The 20,450-nt window shown below is 44.2% G+C and overlaps 1 protein-coding gene across 2 annotated transcripts in view; it reads left to right on the top strand.

Moving 5' to 3' along the window:
• Positions 1–20,450, top strand: part of LOC120978732 (centromere protein P) — a 348,964-nt gene that overhangs the window by 6,647 nt on the left and 321,867 nt on the right. For both annotated transcript variants that reach the window (XM_040407045.1, XM_040407044.1), the window contains exons 2-4: positions 2,861–3,010; positions 3,961–4,112; positions 7,926–8,014. In XM_040407045.1, coding sequence (XP_040262979.1) covers positions 2,874–3,010; positions 3,961–4,112; positions 7,926–8,014 — 378 coding nt within the window. In that variant the 5' untranslated portion in view covers positions 2,861–2,873. The remainder of the gene's footprint in view (positions 1–2,860; positions 3,011–3,960; positions 4,113–7,925; positions 8,015–20,450) is intronic.

The following is a 20,450-nucleotide window of genomic DNA, read 5'->3' as shown; positions in this document are numbered from 1 at the left end:
ATCCTAAACCCGAACTTCTGTGAAGAAGTCCGGGTTCGGGTTTGGGTACCAAACATGCCGATTTTTCTCACACGCGTGCAAATGCATTACAATGTTTTGCACTTGCGCGGAAAAATCACGCATTTTCCCGCAACGCACCCACATCTTATCCCGGCCAAAAACATGACGCCTGTGTGAAAGAGGCCTAAGTCTAGTGACATGCGCAGTGAGTTCTAATGAAAGGATCTCTGGTAAAGTCTGTGATATGTGCAGACTGAGCCTAGAGTGAAGAAAAGCCCTGTGAAATGCGCAGTGAGCACTAAGAAAACGATCTATGGAGAAGTCCGGGCTCATGCGCGGGAGCCTGTGGGAGCAGGGCAGTACATACAGGGGTCGCAGTTGCGACTGGGCCCGGCACTCCAGGTGGCCCGGCCTCCTGTGGACCCCTGGCCCCGCCCTGCAGTAGTTTTGTGGATGCTGCGCCTGCCTGTATAACCCGGGCGGCCGACCCGGGGCCCGCCGCCCAGTGTTGCGTTTCTGCGCTGCGCTTCAGTCTCCTCCCCGGGCGGCCGCACCGAACATGAGGTTTCCCTAGGCTGCGCAGGCGCACAACAACGCCGAGACGCAGCAGGGAGAAGGCGCTGGAAAAGCTTTGGAAGAGCGCTGCGCGAAGAAGCCGGTTCCGGAAGTGGAAGATAAGATTTGTAAAAAAAAAAAAGGTCTTCATTATTGCTCACCACGTTTGTGGGGAGTTCAGAACTTCAGAGTAGACTCAGAGTGGGGTCTGATGGGGGCTGGCTTTATAACTATCTCTCTATATTTCTGTAGCCTGGTGCCTGCAACCTCTGACTGCCCAGTTGGGCTGAAACTACTACACCCAACATGTTCAGAATTGCACCAATATCCATTTACTATTACTGCCAGAACATGCTGGGTGTAGTAGTTTCAGCCCAACTGGGCAGTCAGAGGTTCAGGCTACAGAAATATAGCAGAGTTAGGCTACTTTCACACCTGCGTTCAGTGCGGATCCGTCTGGTATCTGCACAGACGGATCCGCACCTATAATGCAAACGCTTGTATCCGTTCTTGTATCCGTCCTGACTTACATTGAAAGTCAATGGGGGACGGATCAGTTTTCAATTGCACCATATTGTGTCAGTGAAAACTGACCCGTCCCCATTGACTTACATTGTAAGTCAGGATGGATCCGTTTGGTGTCCGCATCCAGAGCGGAATGGAGGTGGAACGGAGCCAAACTGATGCATTCTGAGCGGATCCTTATCCATTCAGAATGCATTTGGGCTGAACTGATCCGTTTTGAACCGTTTGTGAGCTTCCTGAAACGGATCTCATAAACGGAATTCAAAACGCCAGTGTGAAAGTAGCCTTAGTTATAAAGCCATTGATAGGCCAATGAAGTATTTTACCATATGAAGGCAAAAGAAATGCATGACAAAACCAGCTCTGCTACATAATGTAGCAGAGCTGGTTTTACATGGGAAATGCATTGCTGGTACCTGATGCTGAGACCTGCAGTTCTGGGTAAAAGTACATAGTTATGGTTGAGGCCATTTGTTAACTCTGCTCTGCTACATCTGCTTATAAAGGGATGAACAGACTGCGCACATTGGGGTATACCTTCTTGTTCTTGCATTAGGGGAGGGGGCCCCATGGATCAGTTTCGCACCGGGGCCCCATGGATTGTGTGTACGCCACTGTGTGGGAGGAAAGGGGGTGAGCTCAAGGTAATACGTAAGCTGTAAGGAGGGGAGAGAAGGACGGGACCGCTGCCATCAGCGCTCCCGTAACTAGCCCCAATAGTATACATAATAACATTGAGGCCAGCGATCTGCTGACAATGCGAGTGGCGTCGGGATCGGAGGATTTAGAAGACCGTTCCCGTCCCATTCAAACACACTCTGCCCAAATCCCCTGAGGACGCCAGATTAGCTGGCGAAACATGTGTTTGAACTATTTCAGACAGCAGGTGCACATAGCTACAAGAACTTACCATATCATCCATGAGATTCTCTATTTAGCGCAGGGATAGAAGAAGAGTGAGCGGTTCACTGTATCCCGTAGCTTGCTAAATCACACTGTAAATACTGTGAGTAACAATAGTAACTATGTGACAGCTGTCAGTAGATGTTTACAGTATGGAATTAATAAGCATTCAGTTTTAACATGTAGCAAATAGCACATGGAATAAAAAGGCTTTATTGGCCTTAAAGGGTTTCTACCACCACATTTTGACCTATTTAGCTGTCAGACTCTAGCGATCTGCTAGTGTCTGCTCTACGTAACCATGCTATTATAATCCCTTTCTGTGCAGTGGTTACCCTAAAAAACGTAGTTTTATTGGTATGCAAATGAGCCTCTAGGTGCTATGGGGGCGTCTTTTCAGCACCTAGAGGCTCCGTCCACTCACTATTTCCGGCGCCCAGCGCGCTCCAGCCCGCCCCTCTCCTCTAGATTGACAGGCGCGAGTAGGCTGTCAATCTAGAGGAGAGGGGCTGGAGCGCGCTGGGCGCCGGAAATAGTGAGTGGACGGAGCCTCTAGGTGCTGAAAAGACGCCCCCATAGCACCTAGAGGCTCATTTGCATACCAATAAAACTACGTTTTTTAGGGTAACCGCTGCAGAGAAAGGGATTACAATAGCATGGTTAGGTACAGCAGACACTAGCAGATCGCTAGTGTCTGACAGCTAATTAGGTCAAAATGTGGTGGTAGAAACCCTTTAAGGACCATTTATTGTGCCTTGACATGTGCTTGTGGTCAGTATCAGCTGAGACTCAGTCCACCACAGGGGGCACCACTGCTTGTCTTTGGAGCTCACTATGAAGTTCATGTGCCCTAATAGTTATTTCTTTTCTCTTTCAGTAGCGTACCGAAGATGCAGAAAAACATAATTGAGAGATGTGAAGATGCTGTTTCTTCTCTTAAGCAAGAAATTCAGGAGCTGAAGGAACAATATGAAGAAAATCAAAGAGAGATTGCCTTCCTGTCCGGTGCCAATATCAAGAAAGCATTGTTCGTAGTCATTGTGGTTCTTGTTGCTTTTACTATTATGTCTGACTAATATTTTAGAGGAGTTGTCTGCTTTGGACAGGGCCAGTTTGCTAAAGGAGTTTGTTATAATTTCTTATAGGGGTTCTACGGGAATTAAGAAAATGAATATACTTAAAGGGGTTGGCCACTTTCTGGATACTTTTGACCTATGTGTTTGTGAGATGATTATATGGCACTTACTAATATAGTCTTTGTTGAAATTCTGCACCATGTTCTATAGTTCATAAGGTGCTCCCCCTCGTTTACATACCTTCCCACACGCTCATTTAGTTTGGTTTTTGGATAATGCTCTCTGTTGCACCACTGTGTGTTTTTGCTTTAGATAACTACATCAAAACAAAAGGAGCAGACAATTCTTCTAAGGTGCTGCGTAAGTGAAACTGTACTTCTTAAAAGTAAGGCTACTTTCACATCTGCGTTTTTGCTGGATCCGTCGTTGATCAGCAAAAACGCTTCTGTCATAATTATACAACTGTCTGCATCCGTTATAGTTGTATTACCTCTAAATTAGCCATGACAGATCCGTCTCTAAAACCATTGTAAGTCAATGGGGGGCGGATCCGTTTTTGTGTCAGAGAAAACTGATCCATCACCATTGACTTACATTGTGAGTCATGATGGATCCGTCTTGCTCCGCGTTCCAGGACGCATAAAAAAAGGATGCTTGCAGCGCGTTTGTGTGCTTCATGGGAACGCAATGAAACGGAAGGGAATGCATTCTGGTGCACTCCATTCCCCTCAGTTCAGTTTTGTCCCCATTGACAATGAATGGGGACAAAACTGAAGCGTTTTCCCCCGCTATCGAGATCCTATGACGGATCTCAATAGCGGAAAGGGAAAGCACAGGTGTGAAAGTAGCCTTAACATTTCTTAAGATTGCTTTGAAATCTTTTGTCTTTGTTGTTTTCTAGAGAGTCATTTTATGGAAAAAGGATCAGTGATGATAGCACTAACATGAGGACCGTACAGGCAAAGCTTGCTCAATGTGAGCACGAAATCCAAATTTTCAAAATGATCACTGGGCTTGAGCTGACAAAATACCTGAAGAAAACAGGGGATAAAAGTAAGTAGTGAATCCGTGAGAGATGTCTGCTTCATGGTGAGGCTACTTTCACATTAGCGTCTTTTGCGGATCCATCATGGATCTGCAAAAACGCTTCTGTTACAATAATACAACCGCCTGCATCCGTTCAGGCGGTTGTATTATGTCTTCTATAGCCAAGATGGATCCGTCTTGAACATCATTGAAAGTCAATGGGGGACGGATCCATTTTCTGTTGTGCCAGATTGTGTCAGAGAAAACCGTCCCCATTGACTTACATTGTGTGCTAGGACGGATCGTCAGGCGGACAGCAAAACGCTGTCCGCATCGTTTTGGTGTCCGCCTCCAGAGTGGAATGGAGACTAAACGGAGGCAAACTGATGAATTCTGAGCGGATCCTTATCCATTCAGAATGATCATTTTTGGACCGCTTTTGAGAGCCCTGAACGGATCTCACAAATGGAAAGCCAAAACGCCAGTGTGAAAGTAGCCTTAGCCAGCTGATTATGGAAGAAGAACCTGGGTGGCCTATTACTTTTCTTTACAACCCTGAAACAAAAACCCTGGGATATTAATATTGATGACCTATCCTCAGGATAGGTCATCAATATCAGATCAGCAGCGGTTTGAGGCCCAGCACCTCCCGCCGATCAGCTGATTGAAGAGAAGGCCATGCTCTGTGGGAGCGCACCCTTCCCTTCATTGTTTACCTGCTTGCCATCGACATTGCAGCGGTGAGCAGGTGTAATAACAACCCGTCCCATTCACATCTATTGGACTGCTCGTCCCTATACACTTGAATAGGAAGGAGCCATCCCATAGAAGTGAATGGGACGGCTTGTAATTACACCTGATCACCGCTGCAATGTCGATGGCAAGCAGGTAAACAATGAAGGGAAGGCTGCACTGGCCCTCTCTTCAAACAGCTGATCGGCGGATGTGTCGGACCCCCGACGATCTGATATTGATGACCTATACTGAGGATCCTGGAAAACCCCTTTAAATGCTGTGTGTTCTGAGTGGAAGAGGTGATGGTGTAGGAACCACTGCTGTTACATAAGAGGCGAGAATGAACGTCTGTCATATGTTTACAGCTGACTGGTCAAGTGCCTCAAGCCTGCGGCATAGTATATTTAAGATTCAGGCTTTAGCTGGCTGAACGATTGGACAGCCAAATATTGGGCCTTGCACTGTCGAGTGCCTGAGACCCTGAAGACACCATTTTCACCACTTCTCTGTTCTCACTTATACAGCTGTTTTTGCTGGTCCTGGGGGGATCCAGGTTGCAGAAGACTGGACCTAGCACTGCCTTAGCGAGCGCTGTCAAAATGTATGGTGGACAATGACAAACAGAAATAAAGTGTCTGTTTTAGGGTAATACTATATTGTTACCAGAGAAAAAATTGCTAGAACTATTCACCTAAAAATTCATAAAAAACAAAAAGAAAACATAAATTATGTGTATAAAAGAGAAACCTGCGCCATGCATGAAAAAAACCAGCAAAAATAATGCTCCCATCAAATGAAAAAGTTATGGCCATTAAACTAATACATGTGTAACCAGTCCTAAAACCCCAAACACTGAATCGGTTAAACGGATAATAACGTGGATTGTTTTTGTTTTACTTCCCTTTTATCAAGGAAATTCATTGAAAGTACAGGAAGTTTCCTGCAGCAGCTGTCCTTTATTTTCCAGAATCTTTGCAAAATGAAAGCTAGTTGCTCTGGGTAACTTGTTCCTTTGCTTTTCTTTTGCTAAATCTCCTCCCGAAGTTTTTTTTATTAGTATTTATTTTATTTTATTAAATGTTCAGATCTGACAGGAACACTCACCACCTGCACTACAGGCGCCAGAGCCCACTGTCATGAAGTGAGCCCCCGCAAGGCTCAGCAGCTGGGTACAATCCATCTTATTCACATTGTAGGATGGGTTGCTAGCGGACATTTGAAATCATTCCTAGAGAGGGGTATTCCAGGATTTTGTTATTGATGGCCCATCCTCAGGATAGAGGATATATCTGACTGGCGGGGGTCTGCATCGGTCTTACTGTAGCCCTGGCGCCAGAAATACACAGAAGTGTCCACTGTTTAGTGGATGGAGCCGGTTCCCATTCTCTTCTGTGGGTGCAGTGTTGGGGTAACCAGCTTCCGCCACCACACAATGGACAGAGCCGAGTATTTTCGTCGCTGACTTCCAGAATATTTGGCATCTCTGTTCTGTTTGCCCATCAGTGTGCTATAATAATTGCCTCGGGCAATGGTTCTAGATTTAAGGATTTTTGCCAGAATGTAGTACAGAAGACATTTTACTATGCACTTGCTAAGAAGGGCACCGCTCACCTTTTTTTTATTTTTTTATAAATATAAATCCAACTAAGAACGTCACTTCATCAGAGCCCTACTTTTTAATTACATATGAGCTTGCATTGCTATGCTGTATGTTTAGAGCAGTGGTGGTGAACCTATGGCACGGGTGTCAGAGGCGGCACTCAGAGCCCTCTGTGTGGGCACCCGCACCCTGGGGTCTATGGTATACAAGGGTTGTTTCGATACTAATATTTTGATTCAGTTTCGATACCATAAAAAAATATTGAGGTACTCGATACCTTTCGATACCCCTCAAAAATAAAATAAAACACAAAAAGCCTTTTGATTATTTAAACGTAAAACATTTATTGAATTAAACAGAAAAACCTGCCCCAGATATCAGATTGTCAGAGTCCGATATTGAATTTGACAATGTAACACGGCTAATGAGGATCCTGCACCTCTCCTGCCCGATTCCTTTTTAGGCAAATAATTCTGGAGCATTTATTCTATGTTTTACAAACTCCACCCCAACATTAACCCCATGTTGCCCATTATGTGAGATGGTACACTACTTTGGGGGTTACTTTCTATTAATGTGAGGCGCATGGGGTCCAGTCCAAATGTGCCCAGCCTGACATTAAAAATAAGCGACCCCCATCATGTTTAAAACATGGCAGTCGCAAGATTGGGGTTAATGAGTCACATTAACCCCAATCTTGCTGGCTGCCTGATACAAATGTTTATTTTGAGGCAGGCTAATCACTCTAGTCTTGCACTGTGCGGGTGTGGGGTACCTTCTATGTGGCTGTTCAGGGCACTGACTCTGGGGCTGGTGCTCGGGCTGACAGTGAGCTGTGCACTCAGGAGGAGGAGGAGGATTCTGCCGCTGCTGCCGTCCGCTGAGCTCAGCTCACTAACTCAGCCGGCGCAGCGGTAACTTCATTACCTCCCCCGTCCCTCCTCCTGCTTTCATTAATAGCCAAACATTCATTGGCGCACCGTGGAAGTGGTGCGGGCAGCTTTAGAGTCTGCCCACAGCGGCCGCGTCATAGGAGGGAGGGATTCCCTCCCTCCGTCCCTCCCTCCTTCTCCACTGTCTGCCGAGCGCGGCACACGCCATATTGTCATATAAGAGGAGCGCAGTATAGTACCGAAAAAACGAACATCCCGATACCAAATCGATACTTGCATAAGTATCGAAAGTTCGATACCCGAAACAACCCTATGGTGTACCAATATGCCTTTGACTTTTCCTGCCATTCATCAGCGCAGGGCGCGCTATGACAGCACAGGCAGCGCATTAAATGTAGGCAGGCTATTATAGCCAAATGATAAAGTACATGGAAGATATACTGTATTGGACTGTAGTATTCTAGTTAAATTGCCAGCACTTTGCGATAAATAAGGGTCTTGGGTTGCAGTTTGGGCACTCGGTGTCTAAAAGGTTCTCCATCACTGGTTTACAGCATTCAGATATACACACAATAGGATGTTATATTCATCGCTTTTTTTTTTTTTTTGCAGCTGAGAAGGGTATCCTCTATAGCCATAAACTGGCGGGTCAGTGCGGTTTTCTGCCGTTTGAGATGGAATTTAGAACATTGGAAGTTCAGGTAATTTTATAAACTTTGTTAACCTTAATACTATAATACCGCATTAATGTTATGTCGTTTTAACTCCTGTAGTGTTGGTGTGTGTGGTGCACTTTATCCAGATATATATCAGCCTCTGAAGTGACTCAGTTTTAAAATGATGCCGCTCACTTCTTCCAGTCCTGCTTCTCTTAGAGCGCATCTTCTGTCATGAGAAGTTTGTGTGCCGTCATATACCTGCTTTTTCTTATACTGCCCACAGAGGCTATAGTCAGACCATCATGAGGCACACATAATCAGCAGAGTCTGTCTGACAGCTTGGTAAGGTCTAGCGGACTTGCCAGCCAGTCAGAGAATGGATTGTCAAGGTGGCGAGAAAGGGTTGGTGCAAAGCTGGGTGGAATGCTGCAGTGCGAATTGTGCCATGCCTGGTGCTAGAAGCACTTCAGCATCGCCGGCAGGGTGGAGAAGCCGTGACAGCAGGAACATTAGGTGTATAGTATTGGTGGTATTACTGTTAGAACAATGATACACACATCCTGAGTCTGCACTAGTTGTCTTCAAGAGCAATTGAAAATACAACGAAGGGCTCATTCAGACAAAGGTATGACCTCCGCGCATGTGTTGCAGACCGCAGTCACGGGCACCAGCCGTGTAAACTCCATGCTTTGACATTGAAATGAATGGATCCAAGAACCACAAAATAAAGCAAGAGATAGGACATGTCCTATCTTTTGCCGTTTGTTGCGGATGGCAGACCCATTCATGTCAATGCGTCCACACCGCAGCACATGTATTGCGGACCCGCTGTTTGCAGTCTGCAACACAGGCACGGATGCCATACGTTGGTCTGAATGAGCCTTAAATTTGTTACGGTAATCCAAAAGAAAAATTTAACTGAGAAGAAAAAAAAAAAGGCACGCATTGTTATTTCATACTCCTCTATGGCTTCTCTAATACTTTTCAAAAATGCTAAGAGGAGTATTTTTATTCTTCTGGAAAAAATGTAGTGCGACATGTGATTTCCCCCCTCCCCGATGGATTTATATGGTGGTGGCCTGACAACAAGCCTACCATAAGGGTCGTACCACACTACCTTATTTAAGCAAAAATGGCATGCTATCCCATGGCATCTGGTGTGGCATTGCAGTGAAAAACTATTTGTCCAGATGTCTATGCTGGGCAAGAGTAAAATCTAAAAAAACTGGACAATAATAATGCATTTTGTTATTTTTTTGCTGGCATTTATGATAGTTTCTTGCCCCCCCCCCCCCCCCCCCCCGACCTTTGGTGGATTTTTCGATTTGATTTTGTAATATCCTTCATGTGTGTCTTTTTTTTTCCATACACGAGTCCTCTATAGGAAAAAAAACTGAAAAAAGGCTAGAAAAACTTTTCTCACAAAAAGAGTAATCCATAAAAAGTATATTTTTCATGGTGTTTTTAACAAACCAAAAAAAAAAAAACTCCAGGAAAAAAACTGTGTGGCATCACCCAGCGATAGGTCATCCGGTACAGTGCTGAATACTTGATACGGGAGCCTAGGAGAAAGCAGGACACCCCTAGTCTCCTAATGTCTACTTCTCTGCTCCCTGCTTCTTACAGGCAGAATCACATGTATAGCAGAGCTCTCTGGCAGCTGTACCAGCAGAGGATAGCCTGCCAGCATTGACTGAGCAAGCCTCTACCCGGCAAATATGCCACAAATCGGACAAACAGAAACCGGGTTTTCATCCGTGTGGTTCCCGGCATTCGCAGCCAGAACAGCCGACCGCAGATATGAAAGTAGGCTTGGAAATATAATGCAGCCCACTCCTGCTTTATTTTCCTACATGATTAAGGCGCACTTTATGGTTCAAAAACTTTTTTATTAAAGTAGGTATATGTAACAAACTACACCAAAAAGGTGTGAAATAGATTGAACAACGCACATCGGATATAACATATAGTTTCAATACTAATCCACCTGTTTCATGTATCAGAACAAAAGAAAGTAAAAGACAGATGATATGCAGGTGGTCTCGCAATGTATACAGTCAGTATATATCTCTAATAAAGGAAAAGAACCAAGAATCCGGGGGGAATCCCGGTGAACACGTAAACAGACTCAAATACACACGACGAGGGGAGGACAACACAGAAGGATCAGCAGGGAGGGAGGGGAGTATCTGTATGTCAGAAGTCCAGTCAAACATCTCAAGAGACATCTGAGGGTAAAATACCAGAAGCTACCCAGTCGAGAACGCAGCTAAAGAGCAAAACTGATTCCAGGGATCCCAGACCCGAAAAAAGGCCAAAGAAGCGTTGCGGTCCGCAGCGCCCAATTCCTCCATATGCACCAGGGAGTCAAGAGCAGTGACCCATTGAGACCTTTCCAAGCTCTCAGTCGATCTCCACTTACGTGGAATGATTTGTTTTACAGCTAATACAAACAAACGTAGGGACCCCTTTTTAACTTGAGCCACTCGACCAGGGAAAATTGACAATAGGGCAATGGTAGGCGATGCAACCACATTAGTTCTATATATATATGGTTATGAAGGGAGAAGACTTCATCCCATAGATACGTAACCCCCGGACATTCCCACCAGATATGCATATTGGTGCCAACACCCAATGAGCACCTCCAGCATGTAGTAGGTACTGCCGGATAAAATTGATGGAGTTAATCGGGGTCCTGTACCACCGAGTGAGTATTTTGTAATTAAGTTCTTGCAAATTGCAAGATGTCGACAGAGCGTGGGTGAAAAGTAATGACCTTTTCCACTGGTCGATAGTGTACAAGGAACCCAGTTCAGCCTCCCTATCGGTCATATATTTAAGCTTGGTGCAGATGGGATCTGTGACAGAGCCCCCAGACTCCTCGCTGTTCATCATAGCGTATAGCAGTGAGATGGCATGTCTGGGCGTACTGCCTGCTACACAGAGTTTCTCGAAGTCGGATAACCCAAGGCGCATCTGCATACCAGGTAACAGGGAGGAGACAAAGCTATGAAGCTGAAAATAGAGAAACCATTGCCCAGGAGCCGGAGGGATGATATGTCAGATGCTATTTAAGGGTAGGATCCCCTGTTGGTTACATACACTCACCTAAAGAATTATTAGGAACACCATACTAATACTGTGTTCGACCCCCTTTTGCCTTCAGAACTGCCTTAATTCTACGTGGCATTGATTCAACAAGGTGCTGATAGCATTCTTTAGAAATGTTGGCCCATATTGATAGGATAGCATCTTGCAGTTGGAGATTTGAGGGATGCACGAAGCTCCCGTTCCACCACATCCCAAAGATGCTCTATTGGGTTGAGATCTGGAGACTGTGGGGGCCATTTTAGTACAGTGAACTCATTGTCATGTTCAAGAAACCAATTTGAAATGATTCGAGCTTTGTGACATGGTGCATTGTCCTGCTGGAAGTAGCCATCAGAGGATGGGTACATGGTGGTCATGAAGGGATGGACATGGTCAGAAACAATGCTCAGGTAGCCCGTGGCATTTTAACGATGCCCAATTGGCACTAAGGGGCCTAAAGTGTGCCCAGAAAACATCCCCCACACCATTACACCACCACCAGCCTGCACAGTGGTAAAAAGGCATGATGGATACATGTTCTCATTCTATTTACGCCAAATTCAGACTCTACCACTTGACTGTCTCAACAGAAATCGAGACTCATCAGACCAGGCAACACTTTTCCAGTCTTCAACAGTCCAATTTTGGTGAGCTCGTGCAAATTGTAGCCTCTTTTTCCTATTTGTAGTGGAGATGAGTGGTACCCGGTGGGGTCTTCTGCTGTTGTAGCCCATCCGCCTCAAGGTTGTGCGTGTTGTGGCTTCACAAATGCTTTGCTGCATACCTCGGTTGTAACGAGTGGTTATTTCAGTCAACGTTGCTCTTCTATCAGCTTGAATCAGTCGGCCCATTCTCCTCTGACCTCTAGCATCCACAAGGCATTTTTGCCCACAGGACTGCCGCATACTGGATGTTTTTCCCTTTTCACACCATTCTTTGTAAACCCTAGAAATGGTTGTGCGTGAAAATCCCAGTAACTGAGCAGATTGTGAAATACTCAGACCGGCCCGTCTGGCACCAACAACCATGCCACGCTCAAAATTGCTTAAATCCCCTTTCTTTCCCATTCTGACATTCAGTTTGGAGTTCAGGAGATTGTCTTGACCAGGACCACCCCCCTAAATGCATTGAAGCAACTGCCATGTGATTGGTTGACTAGATAATTGCATTAGTGAGAAATAGAACAGGTGTTCCTAATAATTCTTTAGGTGAGTGTATATCTCGTATCCTTACGGGAAAAGTGTTGTGGGGGCCTAAGACCGGGGTGTTTATAAGACCCTGTGGTAAATCCGGATGGTCAGACAGAGTAGTAAGAGGGCCTGGTATGTTTGCAAGACGGAGCTTAACCGCAAATCTAAACCATGTTCTGGCAAGAGAATAGATAAGCTGATTAGATTTGGGCTGAGGCAACTTATAAAATGCCGTCTTTGGTAACCAGAATATACCAGTCGCCAGGTTGGCGGTCTCTTCGAGTTCTAGTTCTACCCACAACTTTGAAGAGTGATTATTGTATAAATCTAGGATACAGTTCATAATCGTAACTCTATAGTAAGTGAGAAGATTGGGAAGAGCTGCGCCCCCCGCCGATTTAGCCCTCGTGAGTGTCGAATAACTTAATTTAGCCTTAGAGTTATGCCAAAGGAAGCGGGAAATCAGGCTTTTAAGTCTGTTAAAATAGGTGAGGGGGGCTTCACATGGTATTGCTTGAAATATATACAGGAGTCGGGGTAAAATATCCATCTTGATGGTGTTGATTTTACCAAACCAGGATATGAAGAACAGCCTCTACAGTTTCAAGCATGGCTTGGTAATTCAGTTTGAAGAGAAGAGAGAGATTTGCAGGAATATGAACTCCCAAGCGTTTAATAGACTGGGAGGCCCACTGGAAAGAAAAGGAGTCTTTAAGAGAGGTTTCCTCCCGTATAGGTAGCAAAATATTTAATATCTCAGATTTTTGGACATTAACTTTAAAATTACGACGAAGGCGACCAAACAGCTCAAATTCCTTAAGTACAGACGGCAGATCGATTCTAGGAGCTGTTAGATAAATGAGCAAATCATCAGCAAATAATGATAATTTGTGCTCAGTGGTACCAACTTTGAAACCACTGACGGAGGGAATTTGCAAGGGGTTCCATAACTAAAATGTATAGAAATGGAGACAGGGGGCATCCCTGTCGTGTCCCGTTCTGTATTAAGGTGCACTTTAACCGCCTCCGGACCGCCTAACGCAGGATCGCGTTCCGGAGGCGGCAGCCCTGCGCAGAGTCACGCATATATGCGTCATCTCGCGAGACGCGAAATTTCCTGTGAACGCGCGCACACAGGCGTGCGCGTTCACAGGATCGGAAGGTAAGCGAGTTAATCTCCAGCCTGCCAGCGGCGATCGTTCGCTGGCAGGCTAGAGATGCGATTTTTTTTTTTAACCCCTAACAGGTATATTAGACGCTGTTTTGATAACAGCGTCTAATATACCTGCTACCTGGTCCTCTGGTGGTCCCCTTTGCTTGGATCGACCACCAGAGGACACAGGTAGCTCTGTAATAAGTAGCACCAAACACCACTACACTACACCCCCCCCCCGTCACTTATTAACCCCTGATCACCCCATATAGACTCCCTGATCACCCCCCTGTCATTGATCACCCCCTTGTAAGGCTCCATTCAGACGTCCGTATGTTTTTTACGGATCCACGGATACATGGATCGGATCCGCAAAACACATACGGACGTCTGAATGGATCCTTACAGGGGGGTGATCACCCCATATAGACTCACTGATCACCCCCCTGTAAGGCTCCATTCAGACGTCCGTATATTTTTTACGGATACATGGATCGGATCCGCAAAACACATACGGACATCTGAATGGAGCCTTACAGGGGGGTGATCAATGACAAGGGGGTGATCACCCCCCTGTCATTGATCACCCCCCTGTCATTGATCACCCCCCTGTAAGGCTCCATTGAGACATTTTTTTGGTCCAAGTTAGCGGAAATTGTTTTTTTTTTTTTTTTTTTTCTTACAAAGTCTCATATTCCACTAACTTGTGTCAAAAAATTAAATCTCACATGAAGTCACCATACCTCTCACGGAATCCAAATGCGTAAAAATTTTTAGACATTTAGATTCTAGACTTCTTCTCACGCTTTAGGGCCCCTAAAATGCCAGGGCAGTATAAATACCCCACATGTGACCCCATTTCGGAAAGAAGACACCCCAAGGTATTCCGTGAGGGGCATATTGAGTCCATGAAAGATTGAAATATTTGTGCCAAGTTAGCGGAAAGGGAGACTTTGTGAGAAGAGAAAAAAAAATAATAATCAATTTCCGCTAAGTTGTGCCAAAAAAAAAAAAATTCTATGAACTCACCATGCCCCTCATTGAATACCTTGGGGTGTCTTCTTTCCAAAATGGGGTCACATGTGGGGTATTTATACTGCCCTGGCATTTTAGGGGCCCTAAAGTGTGTGAGAAGAAGTCTGGGATCCAAATGTCTAAAAATGCCCTCATAAAAGGAATTTGGGCCCCTTTGCGCATCTAGGCTGCAAAAAAGTGTCACACATGTGGTATCGCCGTACTCAGGAGAAGTTGGGCAATGTGTTTTGGGGTGTCATTTTACATATACCCATGCTGGGTGAGATAAATATCTTGGTCAAATGCCAACTTTGTATAAAAAAATGGGAAAAGTTGTCTTTTGCCAAGATATTTCTCTCACCCAGCATGGGTATATGTAAAATGACACCCCAAAACACATTGCCCAACTTCTCCTGAGTACGGTGATACCACATGTGTGACACTTTTTTGCAGCCTAGGTGGGCAAAGGGGCCCATATTCCAAAGATCACCTTTAGGATTTCACAGGTCATTTTTTACACATTTTGATTTCAAAATACTTCCCACACATTTGGGCCCCTAAATTGCCAGGGCAGTATAACTACCCCACAAGTGACCCCATTTTGGAAAGAAGACACCCCAAGGTATTCCGTGAGGGGCATGGCGAGTTCCTAGAATTTTTTATTTTTTGTCACAAGTTAGTGGAATATGAGACTTTGTAAGGGAAAAAATAAATAAAAATAAATAATCATTTTCCGCTAACTTGTGACAAAAAATAAAAAGTTCTATGAACTCACTATGCCCATCAGCGAATACCTTAGGGTGTCTACTTTCCGAAATGGGGTCATTTGTGGGGTGTTTGTAGTGTCTGGCCATTGTACAGGGTGGGCCATTTATATGGATACACCTTAATAAAATGGGAATGGTTGGTGATATTAACTTCCTGTTTGTGGCACATTAGTATATGTGAGGGGGGAAACTTTTCAAGATGGGTGGTGACCATGGTGGCCATTTTGAAGTCAGCCATTTTGAATCCAACTTTTGTTTTTTCAACAGGAAGAGGGTCATGTGACACATCAAAATTATTGGGAATTTCACAAGAAAAACAATGGTGTGCTTGGTTTTAACGTAACTTTATTCTTTCATGAGTTATTTACAAGTTTTTGACCACTTATAAAATGTGTTCAGTGTGCTGCCCATTGTGTTGGATTGTCAATGCAACCCTCTTCTCCCACTCTTCACACACTGATAGCAACACTGCAGGAGAAATGCTAGCACAGGCTTCCAGTATCCGTAGTTTCAGGTGCTGCACATCTCGTATCTTCACAGCATAGACAATTGCCTTCAGATGATACGAGATGTGCAGCACCTGAAACTACGGATACTGGAAGCCTGTGCTAGCATTTCTCCTGCGGTGTTGCTATCAGTGTGTGAAGAGTGGGAGAAGAGGGTTGCATTGACAATCTAACACAATGGGCAGCACATTGAACACATTTTATAAGTGGTCAGAAACTTGTAAATAACTCATGAAAGAATAAAGTTACGTTTTAAAACCAAGCACGCCATTGTTTTTCTTGTGAAATTCCCAATAAGTTTGATGTGTCACATGACCCTCTTCCTATTGAAAAAACTAAAGTTGGATTCAAAATGGCCGACTTCAAAATGGCCGCCATGGTCACCACTCATCTTGAAAAGTTTCCCCCCTCACATATACTAATGTGCCACAAACAGGACGTTAATATCACCAACCATTCCCATTTTATTAAGGTGTATCCATATAAATGGCCCACCCTGTAGAACAGGGCTGGCCAACCTGTGGCTCTCCAGCTGTTGTAAAACTACAATTCCCACCATGCCCTGCTGTAGGCTGATAGTTGTAGGCTGTCTGGGCATGCTGGGAGTTGTAGTTTTGCAACAGCTGGAGAGCCGCAGGTTGGCCATTCCTGCTGTAGAACCTCAGGAAACATGACAGGTGCTCAGAAAGTCAGAGCTGCTTCAAAAACCGGAAATTCACATTTTTGTACCATAGTTTGTAAACGCTATAACTTTTACCCAAACCATTTTTTTTTTTTACCCAAACATTTTTTTTTTATCAAAGATATGTAGAACAATAAATTTAGAGAAAAATTTATATATGGATTTCTTTTTTTTTGCAAAATTTTACAACTGAAAGTGAAAAATGACATTTTTTTGCAAAAAAATCGTTAATCGAAATTTAATAACAAAAAAAGTAAAAATGTCAGCAGCAATGAAATACCACCAAATGAAAGCTCTATTAGTGAGAAGAAAAGGAGGTAAAATTCATTTGGGTGGTAAGTTGCATGACCGAGCAATAAACGGTGAAAGTAGTGTAGTGCAGAAGTGTAAAAAGTGGCCTGGTCATTAAGGGTGTTTAAGCTAGGGGGGCTGAGGTGGTTAAGGGGTTTTCCCATTAACAACATTTTCAGCTCCACAAGATAAATGTATGATTCCCACTAATTACGAGAGCGGGATTTCCTATCTCCTCTGTGTGAATGAAGTAGTACTGCACATGTGTGACCACTGTTCCATTCACGTCTTTGGGACTGAGTGAGATGGCTGATTGATTTAGCTCGTCCCATAGATTGGAGTAAATGGAATGGTGGTCATACAGATCAGGGACTTGGGAACTCTCCTTTATTTGATCATTGAGGGTCCCTACAGTTGAACCCCCAGTGATCATACATCAATGGGAAACCCCCTTTTAATACATCCTTTTGGCTCTTGAGAAAAAATGTAAAAATGATGGAGGCAGGGGTGCACTCAGCTGAGTCCTTCTGCTCCTGTTTTAATGATAGATGGAGGTCAAAGCACCCCCGAACTCCACTCATCAGTGTGTCTAAAGTTTTATAAAAGGACAGGTACAAGATAAGGCTACTTTCACACTGGCATTTTGGCTTTCCGTTTCTGAGATCCATCATGGGATCTCACAAGCGGTCCAAAACGGATCAGTTTTGCCCTAATGCATTCTGAATGGAAACGGATCGGCTCAGAATGCATCAGTTTGCCTCCGTTCAGTCACCATTCCACTCTGGAGGCGGACATGTGGTGCGGAGCAAGACTGACACACAATGTAAGTCAATGGGGACGGATCCTTTTTCTCTGACACAATAGAAAACGGATCCATCCCCCATTGACTTTCAATGGTGTTCATGACGGATCCATCATGGCTATAGAAGACATAATACAACCGGATCCGTTCATGACTGATGCATGCGGTTGTATTATTGTAACAGAAGCGTTTTTGCAGATCCATGACCGAGCCGCAAAAAACGCTAGTGTGAAAGTAGCCTAAGGAGTGATGGCTCCAGTGTGTTGCTCATTAGCTGTATTATTACAATATCACCACTAGATGGCAGCAGTTTACATGTTTTCTCTTAGAACAGATGTTTTTCATTAATGCACATTTTTAACCTTTATACATAGACAGATTAAACTTCTAACACATCTAATATTGCTGTGTATTTCCACTGCAGATTTCACCCTTTGCAATGCACAAGGCAAACTCCATGGCAAATCCGCAGCCCAAATTTGTGACAAATCTCCCTGGCTGTAGCGCTGTCCAATCGCAGCGGAGAGCGTCACAGCCAGGAAGAAAAAAAAACTCACCTTCTCCCTGGCTGCGACGCTCTCCGCTGCGATTGGACAGCGCTACAGCCAGGGAGAAGGAGACGCCCACTGAGAAACCCTGGAGTCTCCTCCTCCCTGTACCGATGCTCAGTATTAGCATACAGGGTGGGAGAATACAACGGGGGCCACAGCGGGCGAACGGAGCGGCCCCCGGAAAAAATAGTAAGTACAGTTAGATCCCTGCACTATGCCCTACGTATCCTGATACTTAGTTTATAATGTCTGGACCCATTAAAGGTCCTCTTAAGAGGACTTTGGTAACTTGCAAAATGTATAATTCAGGAAATGTTTGCACTATGTGTGCACTTTAGAGCAGGGCAGAACCCAGTTAATCATTTTAAAGAGGTTATCCGGTAATTAGTATTGTTGACCTGTCTTCTGGATAGGTCATCGGTATCAGATTGGCGGGGTCCGACAACCGGGACCCCCGACAATCAGCTGTTAGGCATCAGCGTTGCGGCCTCTTCCTAGGCCAATGACGTCACCGTACATCGATCACATGGCCTAGTTGCAGCTCAGCCCCATTGAAGTGAATGGGGCTGAACTGCAGTACCAAGCACAGCCACTATACTATGTACGGCGCTGTACTTGGAGAGCTCCTGGGAGCCAGCTGCGCTCACCAGCTTTCATGTCTCAAAGGCTCCTTGAAAATGGGAGCAGAGCTCCTATTTGCATTATTTCGGATATATTCCCCCATATGTTTACCGTAGTTGTTGAGCACAGCTAATGCAAATTGAGTAATATTATAAGGGAAATAGTAAAAGTAGGATAGCAGTATGGCAGCTCTATTATTGTGGCCTAGATAAAGATGTCCACAAAAGAGCGTTGTGCGTATCAGTGTAATGTGTGATGCTGCAATTGTCCCTCATCCCCTGGCTGCAGTGGTCTGTCTGAGAAAATCCAGCAAGGCTGTCTGCAGTGTTAAATGTCCAAAATGGAAGTTAACGAGCCAGCATAGAATACATGGAGTGACATCAAAGAATCATAGCCAGAAATCCTTCCCCATAAATACATGTAATATTCACATACAGGCTGGTTATATCTGAGAAACACAATTGATGGGCGTGTCCCTTTAATTTAAAGGCTCTCAATTAAAGCCAGTGACTGTTTTGGTCTAAACATTGTAAGATTAACCACCTCAGCCCCCCTAGCTTAAACACCCTGAAAGACCAGGCCACTTTTTACACTTCTGACCTACACTACTTTCACCGTTTATTGCTCGGTCATGCAACTTACCACCCAAATGAATTTTACCTCCTTTTCTTCTCACTAATAGAGCTTTCATTTGGTGGTATTTCATTGCTGCTGACATTTTTACTTTTTTTGTTATTAATCGAAATTTAACGATTTTTTTGCAAAAAAATGACATTTTTCACTTTCAGTTGTAAAATTTTGCAAAAAAAACGACATCCATATAGAAATTTTGCTCTAAATTTATAGTTCTACATGTCTTTGATAAAAAAAAAATGTTTGGGTAAAAAAAAAATGGTTTGGGTAAAAGTTATAGCGTTTACAAACTATGGTACAAAAATGTGAATTTCCGCTTTTTGAAGCAGCTCTGACTTTCTGAGCACCTGTCATGTTTCCTGAGGTTCTACAATGCCCAGACAGTACAAACACCCCACAAATGACCCCATTTCTGAAAGTACACACCCTAAGGTATTCGCTGATGGGCATAGTGAGTTCATAGAACTTTTTATTTTTTGTCACAAGTTAGCGGAAAATGATGATGATTTTTTTTTTTTTTTTTTTTTTCTTACAAAGTCTCATATTCCACTAACTTGTGACAAAAAATAAAAAGTTCTATGAACTCACTATGCCCATCAGCGAATACCTTGGGGTCTCTTCTTTCCAAAATGGGGTCACTTGTGGGGTAGTTATACTGCCCTGGCATTCTAGGGGCCCAAATGTGTGGTAAAGAGTTTGAAATCAAATTCAGTAAAAAATGACCTGTGAAATCCGAAAGGTGCTCTTTGGAATATGGGCCCCTTTGCCCACCTAGGCTGCAAAAAAGTGTCACACATCTGGTATCCCCGTACTCAGGAGAAGTTGAGGAATGTGTTTTGGGGTGTCTTTTTACATATACCCATGCTGGGTGAGATAAATATCTTGGTCAAATGACAACTTTGTATAAAAAAATGGGAAAAGTTGTCTTTTGCCAAGATATTTCTCTCACCCAGCATGGGTATATATAAAATGACACCCCAAAACACATTCCCCACCTTCTCCTGAGTACGGAGATACCACATGTGTGACACTTTTTTGCAGCCTAGGTGGGCAAAGGGGCCCATATTCCAAAGAGCACCTTTCGGATTTCACTCATCATTTTTTACAGAATTTGATTTCAAACTCCTTACCACACATTTGGGCCCCTAGAATGCCAGGGCAGTATAACTACCCCA

The sequence above is a fragment of the Bufo bufo genome, chromosome 9 (assembly GCF_905171765.1).
Source record: "Bufo bufo chromosome 9, aBufBuf1.1, whole genome shotgun sequence".
Classification (NCBI taxonomy): Eukaryota; Metazoa; Chordata; class Amphibia; order Anura; family Bufonidae; genus Bufo; species Bufo bufo.
This window is presented reverse-complemented; position numbering and strand designations above follow the sequence as displayed.